The sequence below is a fragment of the Eutrigla gurnardus genome (genome assembly GCF_963514095.1).
Source record: "Eutrigla gurnardus genome assembly, chromosome: 2".
NCBI classification, from domain to species: domain Eukaryota; kingdom Metazoa; phylum Chordata; class Actinopteri; order Perciformes; family Triglidae; genus Eutrigla; species Eutrigla gurnardus.
This window is the reverse complement of record NC_139916.1, coordinates 8,356,265-8,372,575: the sequence shown is the minus strand read 5'-3', so window position 1 is coordinate 8,372,575 and position 16,311 is coordinate 8,356,265. Positions and strand designations below refer to the sequence as shown.

The 16,311-nt window shown below is 41.6% G+C and overlaps 1 protein-coding gene across 3 annotated transcripts in view; it reads right to left on the bottom strand.

Moving 5' to 3' along the window:
* vgll4b (vestigial-like family member 4b) overlaps positions 1-16,311 on the bottom strand; it is a 325,618-nt gene that overhangs the window by 298,727 nt on the left and 10,580 nt on the right. Inside the window, exons 1-2 of one of the 3 annotated variants that reach the window (XM_084035684.1) lie at positions 11,313-11,697; positions 5,481-5,718 (exon numbers count right to left, since the gene is read on the bottom strand). In XM_084035684.1, coding sequence (XP_083891810.1) covers positions 5,481-5,718; positions 11,313-11,394 — 320 coding nt within the window. In that variant the 5' untranslated portion in view covers positions 11,395-11,697. Of the gene's footprint in view, positions 1-5,480; positions 5,719-11,312; positions 11,698-16,311 lie in introns of those variants that run through there. The other 2 variants (XM_084035683.1, XM_084035685.1) reach the window with 2 other exon arrangements.

Sequence of the window (16,311 nt, the reverse complement as noted above, 5' to 3'; positions counted from 1 at the left end):
ACGAGCCAACGTGCCTTATTGTCACAATGGAAAACTAAATAAAAAGAATATAAATACATGAACTGCAGAAAAAAAAAATATGGTTTTGTCTTCCAGGTTTAGTTAAATAGTAGACTGCCAATTTGGTGAGTTAGCTTTATTTTACTCTGAGGCAATGATACAGGAGTTATAAAAGTCCCATGTCTTTTCTCACAATTGTGCTCTAAAGCCTTCAGAGAAAACCTCACTATAAATCTTTGGTTGGGCAGAGGTTACTATCCTACTCCTTTAAGAAATAAAACAGCGAGAACACAGAGGGAGAGATACACACACAGGAAACATCTGGGAAGAATCAGGGCGTAGAGGAGAAGATGACAAAAAAGAAAAGAGTAGAGGAGGATGAAGGCTCAACCACAGGCTACAAGCAGGCCCAAGCTCTGCAGAAACCCACAAAATGGATATATACACACCCACGCACGCACACACACTCAGAAATTGAGCCACAGGGCGTACCCGGGCTATGTATATAAAATATTCAAACATCTCAACACAGTTTACTCTTCTCGGCCCACGTTTTAGTAGCAGGACGATGAGGAAGTCAGCAATAATATTTGTATCCTTTTTTTCAAAAAAGGGGCGGCTGTGGCTTAGTGGGTAGAGCGGGGTAGTCCCTTAACCACAAAGTTGGAGGTTCGATTCCCAACTTCCAGTGTCTGCATGTCAAAGTGTCCTTACGCAGACACTGAACACCAAGTTGCTCCCCAGATTGCTACACAGCAGCCCACTGCTCCTAAACCTTAGGGCAAATTTAATTCATGTACCTGTATGTATACGTTGTTTTTAAAGTTCATGTTTTACATTGAAAATCAAGAGGTCAAAACACAAAGTAAATGCTGTGTAACAGACTATTATCGTCCGCCACATACAACATGCAATTAAACATGATATAGAAGTCGTCAAAGCGCCACCTTATAATCACGTATTTACTTTATACCTGAAGCAAGTTAGAGAAACGTTTGCATCATTTCCATTCATCTCTTTATACAGCACTTTTAAGTCTTTTAGAATTCCACTCATGCAGAAATCCTGATAAAAATCAAACATATTTGACAGTTAACTGAGTGCAGAGAAAGAGAACTGAAGAAAATCCTTTGTTATCAAAGCTGGGACGGATCGGATATGGGAACAACCACAACAAGACGGCAAAGAAAACAACATGAGCGCGCACAGAGAGAGAAAAAAAACTCCCACATGCTCTCCCTCTTTTCTCACATGCTCACACACTACACAAACAGCTCAGTCCTATGTAAAACAAGAGGGTAACAATGACTTCACCTGGCTTGGTCTCACACACACACACACACACACACGGACACACACATACACACACGGACACACACACACACACGGACACACACACACGGACACGGACACACACACACACAGACTCCACCTCTCGTATTTTCTCCCCATTTGGCCTATGGGGAAACTTCCATGAGAACAACTTGCTGATGAAGTTCCCAGTAGAAAGCAGCTGTAGTTCATGTATGCTACAGTACTTAGTGCAATTTGGATTTTGCTTTTCAGCTCCCACAGAATTACCTTTAAGAGTAACATAAGTCATGCATGAATGGGAAAGAAAGATTACGTAGTTCTTCGAAAAACATGGCTTGGTAATCATTGTCCTATGAAAATCCAGCCCAATCATCGGACTAACGAGCATGAATAATAAGAACATGAAAAGTAACATTTACTCCATGCAATGATGACCAGGTCAACAGGTACATACAATCTGACTTAATTGACCCTCGCTGATAGTCAGTTAAACTGACAGAGCTACCATGGAGCCCACACTTTCACTGTCCCCACTCCCCGCATAGATAGCATTTGAGGTGCGGGAATTATCAAAGCATCAATTTGTATGTGCTATTATAACAATTTAATTAAATAACAATATTGAAAAAACACACTCAATGTGGTAACAATGAAAGACAATACATTCTTAATTTGTCCCTGAGGAAATTAACAAACTTAGTGCCCACCGAGTCACATGTAACCAGCCTGCTGCAAATACACTTTCCTGCAGTTATATTCCCCAATTAAAAGCATAGACCTTGCTCTGTGAGTGGCTCTTATACTTAAGGAGGAATGAAACAGCTGAGCAAGAGGACTTTTATACTGGCAGGTCTACAAATGCAGAGTGGCTGGGAGGCGAGCAAGCAGCAGCAAGCTTCCAGCCCGCAGGCTCCAGTGGACAGGATAAGGCTTCTTTGTTCAAGACTCCTCCTACTCCTCAGAGAAAATGAGAAAGTAGCCCCTTCTGTCTGACAAGGAGCCCTCTCACCACACACACACAGGATGATCACAGACGGCCAAGCACACATGCATGTACGGACAGTACACAGGACGACACATGTGCGTGCATGCAGACTCAGAACAGAGATCGCATCCACCTATCGGCTTGCCAGAACGGCTGCCAGGGTTTTCACTCAGATTTTTTAATATGCAGAATTTAACGTGCCATAAACTTTTCTGTAACGCAATAGTGACTTCACTAATAAAACACTCGGATGGCTGAGAAAAATATACTCACAGCCACATTCTTAAATGCATCGGCTGTTGACAAAACCAAATCCACCCATTTACCATGCCTGTTAATACTGCCGCACATAAAAAATAAATAAAAAAAAATCAGTTTGCTCAGAAGGGTTTTTTTTCCTCTCACCCCTGCCTGTGCCTCCCCCTATCTTCAGCTTGTTGTGATTGGACAACAAAAGAAACCAGAGCTTCCTCCTTCATAGCCCTGCCTAAAGCCTGAAGTGTCAGGTGTCTGTCTGCGTGTACACACCTCAAATATGACTGAACTTACAGACAAAAGAAAAGCCAACTTCAAGCAGCATTTAGCAACTGACAATGTGAGGACACAGGAAAACTGCCATTAAAGCAAAACAGAGAAAAGGTTGTTTTTTTTTAACACAAAAGCTCATAAACATGCAGGAGCAGGCAACACTCATTGTAGACAAAAACATGCTACACAGACCGAAGCAGCCAGCAAAATCCAACCGCTAGAATAGTGTCAGATAACCATCTGTGGACATTTGAGTAGGGTGCATTTGTGTGTGTGTGTGTGTGTGTGTGTGTGTGTGTGTGTGTGTGTGTGTGTGTGTGTGTGTGTGTGTGTGTGTCTGGTGAAAAAAAACAAGCCCAGCGTCAAATTGAACCTAATCACTGTTCCTATCACTATCGACAGATAACTTTAATGAAGCAGAAAGCTTATTCATGGTAAATAAAGAGGAGTGAACTGTGAAGTACCCTACAATGTTTAGTATAGAGGTTGTTTTAACCTGCTATTTTTAGCTTTTTCTGTAACAACAGCCCATCATTCTCCACTCTAGTGTCATCACTAAACGAGGAGGAAAACTTCTCAGAGGCTGACTGACTGCAGGTTTCAACAAGTTTACAACCTTTACCATAGAAAGATGGCCTCAAATTAAATTACTAAAAATAAAGATATCTCGCCCCGGGGCAATTTGGCTTCAAAAGACATTTTTCTTGATAAAGCTTTGGTAGAAAGCCCCGAGATTTAACTTCAAGTTGCAGCAAGTCAACTAGCAATTGACTTTTGTTGGGTAGAGATTAACCTACAGCACCATGAGCCAAATTACTTCATGGTCATAATTAAAGTTAAGATCAAATAAAAGGATTATGGCTTTTTATGCACTAGGGAATAATCACGGTACAAGCAGCAGTTTGAAATGTCTTAAACACAGCATTTTAGATCAGTTTTTCCTTTCACTGAATCTAAGCTCAACTCATTTAGAAGCTGTGGCGAGGAGTTGCGACACCAACCAAAAGCTGATATGACAATAAGTTCCATTGTACTTTGGCAGACCGACTTACAAAATAAAATCCAACCCGTGACACACGAGTAGGAGCTTTTCCTTATCAATGTATGCAGAAGTTAACCGCATCGCACATGAAAAATATCTCTCAAGAGAGTGAAAAAACAATTAGGACGGTATAAAATACCAAGTGGTGAGATGGATTTACTGCCTGGTTAAAGACTGAAATGTTAATTCTCCCACCACTGACACGTTCATAACAGAAAACAAGATGACTCCGCACAAATGTCAAGACACACAAGCTAATCCTTTGTTATGTGAGCCCAGACGGTCACAAGATGAAGGAACAAAGACCCTTCCCCCCTGTGCCATGAGTGAACTTGGTTCAAAAGTCATGAGATCGCCTACCTGTTACACAAGCCGCGCCAACGTTTTGCTGCCCTTGTCACCTTGGCAATGGAACATATACAAAATGTGAAATTACTTTTGTTGTGGTGAGACTCACCCCTACAACTGGATTATGAGTTATGGGACAAGAAAGTAGTGTTTTGTAGTGTTTAGAACATACTTATTATTTATACAGGTTATTTTGTCATGGACTTTACGGCAACAGTGATTTTGATCATTTGCTATGGGGTTGCAATTGCGATTACTTGAAATGGCTATGAATACAAGCAGCTACCTTTAATATCTGAGTGTGCGAAGGGTTTGAACCGAGTGTTCCTTCAACAGGGATTTCAATACAGCTATTTGCTTCATGTGCAGCAAGTTTGTGCAAGTGTGAACAAATAACGGATGAACGCGCAGCCACACATGCATCCGTGTGCTTGCACATGCTTAACCACATAACACACAGACGGCACTTAGGGGTTCCAGTATTTACAGCAACGGGACATATAGAGGAATTGGCGTGCATGCAAAACTGTACAGCTTTGACTGCTCTGCAATAAATAGCAATGGCTGGAGTCCCATGACTGAGAAACAGAAAGGGAGGGGGGGGGGCTCCATGGCCCCTGGCCCCAGCAGTCCTTCACAGCCAATCAGTCAGTGCTCCAGAATCTCTGGAATCTCTGGAAGTGGGAATGTGGGAACGTTGGAGATGCGAGTAATCTTTCTGTTGTGCATGCCCTGTTTCTAAGCTTGCAGAGATGTGTGGCTATAAGGAGAACACTGTGGAGCCAGCTAAACCTGGCATAGCACCCTGGAGTCCAAACTGGGACTTCTGAGAAAGGCTGACTGCCCGTCTGTGCACAGCTTCAACAAGCAAGGAGCCCGCAGAACACGTGTCCAACGGGGGCACTGGCATACACGGCAGCAGGAGTGTATATGTAGCTTCCAGGCAGCAAGTTGGCCTCTTAAAAGGCGACGGTGTGTGTTTGTGTGTGAGAGAAACAGACAGAAAAAGGGACAGCTGCAGTGACAGAAAATTGGAGATACTTTTTCTGGCCTCAGTAATGAGCATCTAGAAGAGAACTACCTTTCAAGGTTTTCATAATGGATTAAGCGTTATTGAAATTACCCCACTGATTATATTGCTTTTAGAAAAACAACAAAAAAAGGCTGAACAGAGATGCACATAGAAAAGCCAATATTGTGTGGAAGAAGAAGCTTGTCAAGCCTATATTGTGTAAGTGTGTGTTTCTCAGTACGCGTACTCACAGCTGTGCAGCAAACAGGCGGCTCATTTTTGCCACATGCTCGTTGTCATCCATGTCGCTGTCCCCCTGGTCCCCGCTCAGCTTCCTCTTGGTGGGGCTGATGGGAGGAGGACCTGTCCTGTGGTTGGAGATGGAGGAGGAAGACGAGGAGGACGACGACGAAGAGGAGGAGGATGAGGAAGAAGACGAGGACAGGGACAGGGACTGGAGCCTGGGGTCCCCCCTCAAAGCTGCTTCACCTAAAGGGGAGACAGGAGAAGAATTATAAGCAATACTGAAGCTCAAAGTTTGGGAATTTAAACGTCAATAAGAGGCAGAGATCGGTTGAGCTCCACCTTTACAAACTCTCAAAGAAAAAAATAAGATAACCACAGACCATATTTAAAGGGTAGCAACAGTGCAATTTAAAAAAAAACGGTTCAAACTGTACAATTAAGTTTCATTAAGTTTGCAAAGCAACAGTTGAGTGTACTTTTGGTCATTTCAAACGTGACCGAGTATGAACTGACACTGGAGCCATTTAGGTTAACTGGCATGCTAGAACTTCCAAATGGGCACCTAGCCATGGGTGTAAATGATGGTAATAAGTCAGAATTATAGTATTTTCAAGTAGAAGGCATAATTTTTTTTCTACTTTAAACAAGCTGACCATAAAAAGTACTTAATGGCAGTGTTACTATACTGTGTTCCTGCTCGAACTTTGGATTGTCTTGCCTTAAACAGTTTGCCGAGTGAGGCACAAACATCTAGCAAAAGCAGAGGAGTATCTGGTTAGGAATGTTTTGGGGGGAAATAGTTGTGGATGGCTTCTGCCTATGTTTTTGTGTGGTGTGTGTGTGTGAACTAGTTCTCTGTGTGTGACTGACTCTCTGCAAACCTCCAATCTTGTCCTAGTACAGGAGGCCTACAGAGCTGTCAGTGAGTGGGAGTCAGAGCCAAAGAATCAGGAAAACTACCACTGGCTCTGTCTCAGCCTGGGGACTTTCCACTGCTTCAACCTCATGTATCTGTCTGACTTTTCCCAAACAAAACATAAAACCCAGACTAAAACTCCCATTGCTACATGCAGCTTTCTCCATAACTACTCACATAGAGGAAAAAACACAATAACACGAGGCTATCTCTTGCAATGCCACGATAATTGGTTGTTCCAGTTTAGCTAAAAACAAGAAAAACAACAAAAAAACATAAGACATGAAACCCCAGTAATATGTTTTATGTATTTATTTGACAGGGATAGTGTAGAGCTTCTTAGCTGTTCCAGAGTTAGCTATATTTTTTTATTATTAATTTATAGCTACAGATTTATTTCAAATTACACTGTATATAGTGCAATGGAATCATTAAACAGTATTGTTTTAAATGTTTATGCTTCTGCTATGCTTTCAAAAATACAAAACTTAATCATTCTTGTATCAATAAATGGTGTTTATTTTAAAAGAAATGAAAAGAAATGCAATATTATGGATAGTAATGTCACTGTGCAATCATGTTCTGCTGACTGACACTAGAGGAAGTTTTCTGTAAACTACAGTGGACAGTGTTCTGGAGGAGGAAACCATGACTTTTGCCTTCACAAGGTCACTAAATCTGTGTGAGAACCAGTTTTAACCAAAAACAATAATATCATTAAGGCTTTGTGCTATAGTAAAACATGTGCTCCATTCCTCCACTGTTCCTCTATGTGTGTTTAGTTTTAGCATGGCCTCCTAAACACAGCAGCACCTCCCCCCCCTTCTCTCTCCCTCTCTCTATCTGGCATGTTCCTGCTCGCCCCACTGTGTACCATGGCAACAAGGGTGACATCATTGTTTTTGGCAGGACAGAGGGATGGCGATAAAAGAAGGGAGACTGTGACACCACACTGTCCAATCAGGATCCAGGACACATAATGGCTTGTCAGAGGTTCGGGAGTAAAGTGCTCAACAAGGGATGAATCTGGGAGCGTTTCCCCTGCCAACAAATGCCAACATTTGACTGTAGAGTCAAACACTGTTGACCTAACTGCAGCTCAGCGGTGACCTTGAGGAACATTACACTCCGTGACCAGTTAGGTACACTTGTCTAAAACTACTGCAGCCCTGCATTAAATCCTACAATCCTGACAATTCTAGCTAGGAGTACCTAATAAACTGGCAGGTGCATGGACAGATTTTCTTCATAACCTGTGAGGGATGCCTCTCTCACCAATACATGCTTTTAATAGTCAAATGTGTGTACGAGTGTTTCTATATAACCGAATTATATTTGCACAGCGGCAGGTAAAATAAATTGCAAATAAATAGCAGAAATAGGGAGAAATGACAATGAGAGAAGGAACGTTTGAATGTATATTTATCCAGTACATAAATAGCACTGCAATATTATGAGAAAATACTCTTTTGTTTTGTTCAACCCGCAGACAATCAGTGGAAGGAGGACTACAGCACAAAAAACACCACGCTATACTTTCCCCTCTCTGCTCTTTGGGTTCATTAGGTCCACTCGATCAAAGCCTGTTTCTCTTGACCAAGCTTCAAACAGCTTGTATCAGGATGAGATTGGATTACAGACGGAGGTCAACCCCCCCTCCTATCTCTTCATTTCCCTCTCGCTCTCTCCCTCATTTCCCCTTAAGATATTTTAAAAAAGGATGAGTCCAAGCATGCCCTCTTCTCTCTCTGCAAAGTGATTTTTTTTGGCTGACTTTCTCTGTAACCTGATCCGAGCCCTCTGGGTTGCCTTTATTTTCCAGGTCCACAGAGGTTTTAAAGGGTCTAAAATTACATACAAAAAACTTTTCCACAGAAGTTCTTCTCTGTGCGAGCTGAACTTTTAAACCGGATGTTAGATTGGTTTGATCTCTGACAGAGGAAGGGAGAGCATGGAAGACAGACAGACAAAGAGGGAGAGAAGTTGACAAAAGGTACGTGGCTTTGAGGAGGTTTTTCAACCTTGTTTATTTCCTACTGGTCAGCAGCAAAAAAGGGACGATCAGCATTCCCCTGAACCCGTCCCTGCCAGCCCTACAACTGATAGCAGCTTTACAGAAAGAGAAAGGGAGAGCGCGAGAGAAAGACAGATGAACAAACAGACAAAAGAGAAAGCGAGGGACAGAGTGAACGACATATGAACACATGGCCTCCAACAGAGTCTGAGTGAAACTTCAGCGCAGTTTGATGTGGTTGGGAAATAAAAAAAGTACTTGACATTAAATGAGAGCAACCAGTGATATTGCAGGAGATTGGATTGTTTATAATGATGCACATGTAGGTAACATGGCATTGCCTTCGTCAGTTACTGTAACAAAAATGCATGAACAATGCATATTCTGGCAGTTCAAGGACACACAGGGAAAGGTTGAGGTGAATAACACGGTTCGACTCCAGTTCAGTGCTCCTTTCCTGCCATACTACCTGGCATCATAACGACGGATTGCCAGCACCTCAAGGCCAACTACAATAAATGACTTCATTACCTTAATTAAGTCCCAGAAACCGGTTCCCATTCAAACTTCATTTTAAATATGCAAACCACATCTCTTCATCCATGCAAAACAAGTCAATGAAAGATGTAATTTTTCTAAACCCAGAACTGGGATGAGTTAATGGATACATACAGACAAGGTAATAAGGGCTTTACAGTACAGAAACAAAAGGATAGATACTTTAGATGTGTGTCACTTTTCTATTATATTAACAGATTCAGATTAAACTGAACGTCGATCAGGGTATGGACGTGCACACGTGAGATAAATAGTTAAGTGTCTTATCTGTCTCATCTGCACTAAAGAAAATGGTGATGACAACAACATAAAAGCTTCAGAGTACAAATGAAGCTCTATGGTTCCAATGCATATCAGCATACAAGCATAATTATGTGTGCATTTGTCGGATATATGTGCGTTACTGCATACAATGACAAGTCAGCACACCCACGATATCACAAAGCTCCTCCGACCCCTTTCTTGGCTCAACATGTTTCAACATGAAGGGCTTTTCTTTCACTCTTTTTCTGGTTGGCCTTTTTCCCTCTCCTTTAATCTTTGTTTTCTTATCGTGAAGCACATGATGGAGTCAGTTTTAGCTCAGTCAGCTTAAAACAACACACACACACACACACACACACCAGAAAAAACAATGGATAACATTGTAGAGATGTGCTTCCATGGATAGAAGTAAAGCATTGTGTTTAATGCATCAAGTACCAGAGATACTCAAGATATTTAAGTATAAAAAAATACCACTAAAATGTAGAAACCTCACGTATTCACAACTAATTTCCCACGATAGACAAGATGAAACATGAGAAAGAAAAAAACCCTTCTGATTGACAGATTAGACTGACCAGGGACAGTTTTATCTGCTTCACCATCACTGAACTATCACAGAAATGGAACATGTGCCAAACGCCTGTGCAAAACCTGTAAAGCCACATGCCGAAAAGCAACAATTTGGAGTCAAACCGGAATTGCAACACAATACTTTTTTCCCACAAAGCTCAGAAACTCTGCTGACAGAGATCACAATCACACGCTCAACCACGTAAAAAAAACAAAAAACAAATACATGTTCCATCTACCAGCTGCTGTAAGATGGCACTTGCTCACCTGCCTCTCTGACCCTCCCTGCTAATCTGCAAAAGGGTTTTCAGTCACACACTCTTTAGTGCTAGGAGTGCTACTAAAAGTTCCCTATATGAAGAGGGGAGCTGCTTACTGTGGCACAACACCAGGGAAAAGTGGGGTAATGCACAGCACAGAGGGACAGACGAAATATTCACCACCTTCCACAACAGTCCCATCACACAATCCTGACATTTTTATTTTCATACTAGGTCCTGTGTAGCATTTCCTTGCTTCACAATATACATCCTTAGCTGTAGTTCATGTCAAAATCTGATAAAGTGGACAATTTGTAGTGCTGGAGTTGAATCTGCATGTTAGAAGATAAATCAGGGGGCGAGGACAGAGGATGCAACTTATATTTAGTCCCCCCAAGAAATACTGGATGATATTACAACGCCTGACACGTGAGCACTAACTGCAGGGCATAGAACAGTTACACTACTCCAAAGTCACTCAATTTATAATAATATTCTGATCTGTGCATTCATGACATAACAAGTCCTCCACTGATCATGCTATAAAACAATAGCTTGCAATCCTAACTAAGAAGAAACACCAGTCCTCCTTAAAATTGTGTCAAATCACTAAACACCCCTGTGTCAATCGTTCAGGCTGTTGTAACCTGATACGACCAAAGGAAAGTCATTTAAGCACACATTTCATAAAAAGTTAGCAATCAAAGAGGTTGAGCAACAATAAGTTGAGAGCAAAAACTCCGAGCAAACTGGCAATAACGCGTTAGTTAAACCAACCGCAGGAGAACCATGCAGTTCACCCACGTCACAGTCCGTTAGTCAGCCTCCGATCTCAATCATTAGCCAGGTCTTACCGTTCCAACAGCTCAGACAATGACAACAACAACGGGCTTGTAAACACACTTGCATTTTTTGTTCCAGATAACAAATAGGCCTTACGATAATCACTTAGTAGTGACGACAGCTACGTTACTTGCGGTTAAAACTACGTCCCGTGGAGGGAAAACACACGTAACTTACGTTGTCATCCAGTTTAAACCGATACAACACATTTAAGTCTATATTCACCACTATTGTAGAAGCCAAACCGACCGACGTGTGCTGAAGACGGCAACGTTTCTCTCCCCGTGTCGTGTAAAGTAACGGCTAACGTTAGCTTAAAGTACGCGGAGCGAAAACTTCGTCGCTAACGAGTTTTTTTTGTTTTTTGTTTTGTTTTTTTAAAAAACACCCACAAACCCTTTCGCCTTACCTTCGTAGCAAAGAATGCCGATGTTGTTGTTCATTTTGTCCAGGTACTGGTAGTTCAACAGGTCCATTTTCGTTAGTAGCATTTATCGAGTTTTTAACCCAAAAAAAAAAAAAAAAAAAAAGAACCAGCTTTTTTTTTTTTTCTTCTTCTTCTTCTTCACCTCTCAAGCGACGGTCAACAAGCTAAAGGCCCAGCCTCCAACTTTTGTTTTCTAGAAACACCCTTTAATGAAAAAATAAAAGCCCGCGGAGAAGACACCAAGTTTAAGATACTTTTGTAATATATATATATATTGGGCAAATACAACGCAGTGTTAAAGAGCAACAACAAAAAAAAGAGATTAGCGTCAGTTCTCCTCACAGCCAGCTGTAAGTCGACTGCACTGACACGCAGGCTATGCTTGGTATGACTCCTACGCTGCACCAGTGGTTTCCTCTGTAGCGGAGAGGGACGCACTGCGCATGCTCCGTCAAATCCCTGGAGCGCCTCAAATATCAGGGATGTTTTACGTGCGAGATCAGCCCCTCCAAAACACATCCAGGGACCCAACGAGCTGCAGTCATCCCACATTCAATTTGTAGGGAGGAATAACGTATGAAAGAAGAAGAAGAAGGAAAAAAAAGAGTAGTCTGTAACAATGCAGTAGTTTTTACACAGGATATTAAACATGCCCATAATGTACTTTAAGTACAGCATGGCAAATATAAAAAAGGTGATAACTAAAAAATAAAACATAAAAAATAACATTAAAAGTATGTCACGATTGCTACTGTATCACAGAGTGTAAGTCACAGCGAGGGATATTATAGTGATAGCACAGACGCTTTTGATAAGTCAGTGCAAACTTATCTGGGTTGTGATAATGCATTAGTTACTGATATGGAAGCGTGGAGGAGGAGGGGATGAAAGGACAGATAAAAAGATAAGGGTAAAACTTAAAAGCTGCTCCTCTTTATGCGGTTTGTTTCCCCTTAATCTGTGTAGTTTTTTGTGTTACAACATAACAGAACATAGTGTTATAATAGATCAAGGTCGGCTTTTTATTTATACCAAGAAGACCGCTTTATAAGAAATAAAAACATTTGTATATAATCTGTTTATTATTTCCTTTACTTGGAGGTGGAGGTGAAACTTCCATGTTAGTGTAGATATGTAGATATAAATAAAAGTTACAGTTTCCTCAATTTCAGAATGGTTCTCTCCTGCCCCCTGGTGTTTAAAAATGGGTTGCACCCAGATTGTGTCTGCAATAAAAAGGGGACTGGTGTGGAAAAAGCAGGAGTCAAATGGGATGAAAAGTGGAAAAAGGTATCGTCATCATGGATGAATAGAATGTGAATATGACGGTAATTGTATTACATGGCTTGTGTGGAAAGAGTCGAGAAGACTTTCCCCTGGGTGTTTGAGTGAGAACATAATGAGCAGGGAGCGGCTGCTGCTTTTATACACAAACACATTTGCCATATGGCCAAGGAAAGAACACGGTATAGAGTTAACACACTATGGGAAACTTAGAGGAGGAGAAAGCGCTTTCAGGCAGGTGGATTTACATTTATATCCTGGGCTTCATGCAGGTTAAGCACTGGAAACTACATTTATCAGATAAAGTGAGGGGGGACATGACTGTCTCACTAAACAGGCCTCTCCTAACTTCTGACTCAAAACTGGATTAACAGACTAATTATACCGAGGACTTTACCCCCCCAGTCTCTCGTCTTCACGCATAAGCCAACGACAAAAACAAACAAACGCACCGTTTGTGTGCATCTACACAAACACACATCTAAACTTACCCTACCTTCCCCGAACACCTCCCCCTTTTTCATACACTCACAAGCACACAAACACACACAAAAGACCTCTCCCCTCCAGTCATGCCCCCCCCGGCCTCCCCCTCACAACTAAGGAACATGGCTCTTGTCTCATTGGATACCCATTGTTTCCACACACACACACACACACACACACACACACACACACACACACACACACACACACACACACACACACACACACACACACACACACACACACACACACACACACACACACACACACACACACACACACACACACACACACACACACACACACACACACACACACACACACACACACACACACACACACAGTCCTAGCTCCTACTAGGGTGCTGCAGGTTACAAATAAACTCGGGAGACGTAAACTCAAAAGCGGCGCATCTTAAAAGTAAAGTGGCTGAAGCTGAAATTTGTGGCTCCGTTCACATTTTTATCATGTGAAAACATACAAAAAAAAAAAATGTGTTAGAGGAAGTCAATTTTAAATTGTTTAAGGCTTTATGAAGTTGAGGATTGGATGGCGTCCCATGTTTTCAGGAAGTGCAAACCACAAAAAGGTGTGATGGACAACTCAACTGGTTAAGGCGGGAAGCCTTCCACTGGATATTAGGTGTGTGTTTCCCCGTGGTTGCATTTGCTTCAGTGTAATTTGTCCTGCAATTATCACAAACACTTGACTTCAAATGTTCTAAAGAAAAAAGGGGGGAAACAGTCTTGAACAAAGTGTCTTTGTTCTGGTTAGCATGCTGTAAGGTTGAATAAGTAAACTAAGGAGATTAACGGTTACACAAGTTGGTGAAATCCCACCTCTTTCTTCCATATGGGACAAATAACTACTGTGGTAAGAACCATTTCCACAACTTGCCTTCTTCAGCATACATGAACTTTAGTGTGAGAAAAGCATACTCACTAAACAGTAATTCAACTCACATGAGCTGGTTTATGCTGATTTTAATGTGTTTGAATGACCTAAACATTTACATTCTCTCCAATATTACAAAGATATCACAATTTCAATAAATCAGCCACAATAAATGCATTTATATATTATTTTTTTCTTAATCGTTCATCCTTAATTCTTACAAAATAAGTTCTGCTTAGAGTTGGACATCATTTTTCAGGTTTGATTTCTACACTGGAGCACTTAAGTTTACTTTATTATTAAAATTAAATGGATGACTGAAGTGGATATCTGAGCTCTTAATACACCCATCTTTCATTTAGTGGTGTTTCATCTCCTGCCTTCCTGTCATTAACCTTCTTACTTCCTGCGTCTATTTATTAACCTGTCATGCCACGGCACTGCCACACCCACTTAATCCCCTGCGGTGTTGTGCGTCTATGAACAGGTCTGGGCTTTTTCCAGGGAGTGGGTGCGTCAGGATAACAACACCGCGCGGGCCAGGTGGTGATTCATCCTAATGCTTTATTAACACGCTCCGGGGTTGTGACACAAACGCTGACGGAATGAAAGACCGTAGGATGACAACAACTCGCTCCCGCCTTCCTCACCTTTCTGGTTTCATTCCTTGAATTCAGTCTCTTTTTTAGTTAACTTTACTTAAGATCTTTACAGCAGCTTTCACACTGGCAGAGATCAAAGGTCAAATCCACGATGACTTTATGGCGCCCTCTGTTGAAATACCACCTCTCCATTACAGGCTGCGTTTATAGCGTGACAGAATGCATTGAGGATGTTTACACCGCTCTGAGGCAGCAACCTCTCAGTGAGGTGTGGTGCCCCAACTGTGACTTTTACACAAACCCTGAGGCTGTAAAAGGTTTGATTACATATATAATGTTTACAAACACCCGAGTAGGACAAACCAGTATTACAAGTTATGATGCTTTAGGTTGTCATTCCACGATTTTAAACCATCTTCGAGGCAAACTTACAAATCCTACACAGATTTAAAAAGATTATACCTTGAAATGTTCCTGCCTTTTAAAATCCAACCAGTCGAAATAACCAAATGTTCAGCATTCAGTGAAGGCATTTACGTTATCATCATCGTATTCAGGAGGAAACAACGCAGCAGCAACGAGGAAAATATCAGGTTGCACCGAAACAATGATAGCAACAGGTGATTGTGTGGAAGTGACGCTGTTGCTCGTGTTATATCTCATCAAGCAATAGTAATACTGCTCTCTTTTTATTTTGTTTTATGTTTAAAACGGGTTTTTTTGCAGGTTATTTCATCGTAAACACTGTGGATTTAAACAGAGAATATAGGGAGGGAGGGGCCTCAAAAACTCCTGGTTGGAATCAGACATTAGGCTCCAAATCTGACACACCAGAACACGAGACCCTCAATATGAAGTGTTTCTATAGGCCTTGTGAGAGTTCAGTCCGTATTAGTGACCCCCTTGTATGTCGGCATAACATCACAGATTGCTGATTAATGTAATTGCAACCTCTGAGACCTGTTCATATCAATATTGATAACATCTTATTATTTCTAGTCTTATTTCAGCTTATCTCTAATCAATTTGAAACAGCTCTCCTCTCACCACTTTCTAAGTGTCCATCCTCAGTCTCTTCGTTCCTCCAAACCCTTTTTCTTCGCCCATCTCTCCCTTCTAGCTCTCCTGCCAAATTATGTTTAAAACACAAACAAAACAAACACGATGCGCTCTCACACTCGGGCGCTGCAAGGTTAGCCATCGACCGCGCGTTATTGCAAGTATGCAACTGCCTGGAACACGACTCCAATCTGAGATGCAAATATCTTTTCAGGGCAGCAAGCTGAGACTCAAACGTCTCGTTCACATTCAAACTAAAATGTGGAAAAATTATCCAACTTTGACATAAAAAAAAAAAATCAGATGTGAGGCTGGACAATGTCTGCTTTGTTGCTAATTAAATAAAGATCAAGTGTTTCAAATAAATCAAATAAAACAGATCTTACGGCTGGTGTTGGAAAACGATCTGTGCTTTCTTGGCCGACGGGACCCTGAGTCAACATTCTTGCCGTGTTAACAATTTGCTGGTAACAATCTGACCCCAGGGCCTTATCATGTCTTGGCCAGGACAGCTCCTACGTGGGACAGCAGGCTCGGTGCCATTACCACTCGTGTTCTGCATCTGTGGCTGGATTACAGCCTCGGCGTGCTCAGATGTCATCGGCACAACTTTATCACTGGATGCCGAGACGACGAATACAACACATACTTTCCTG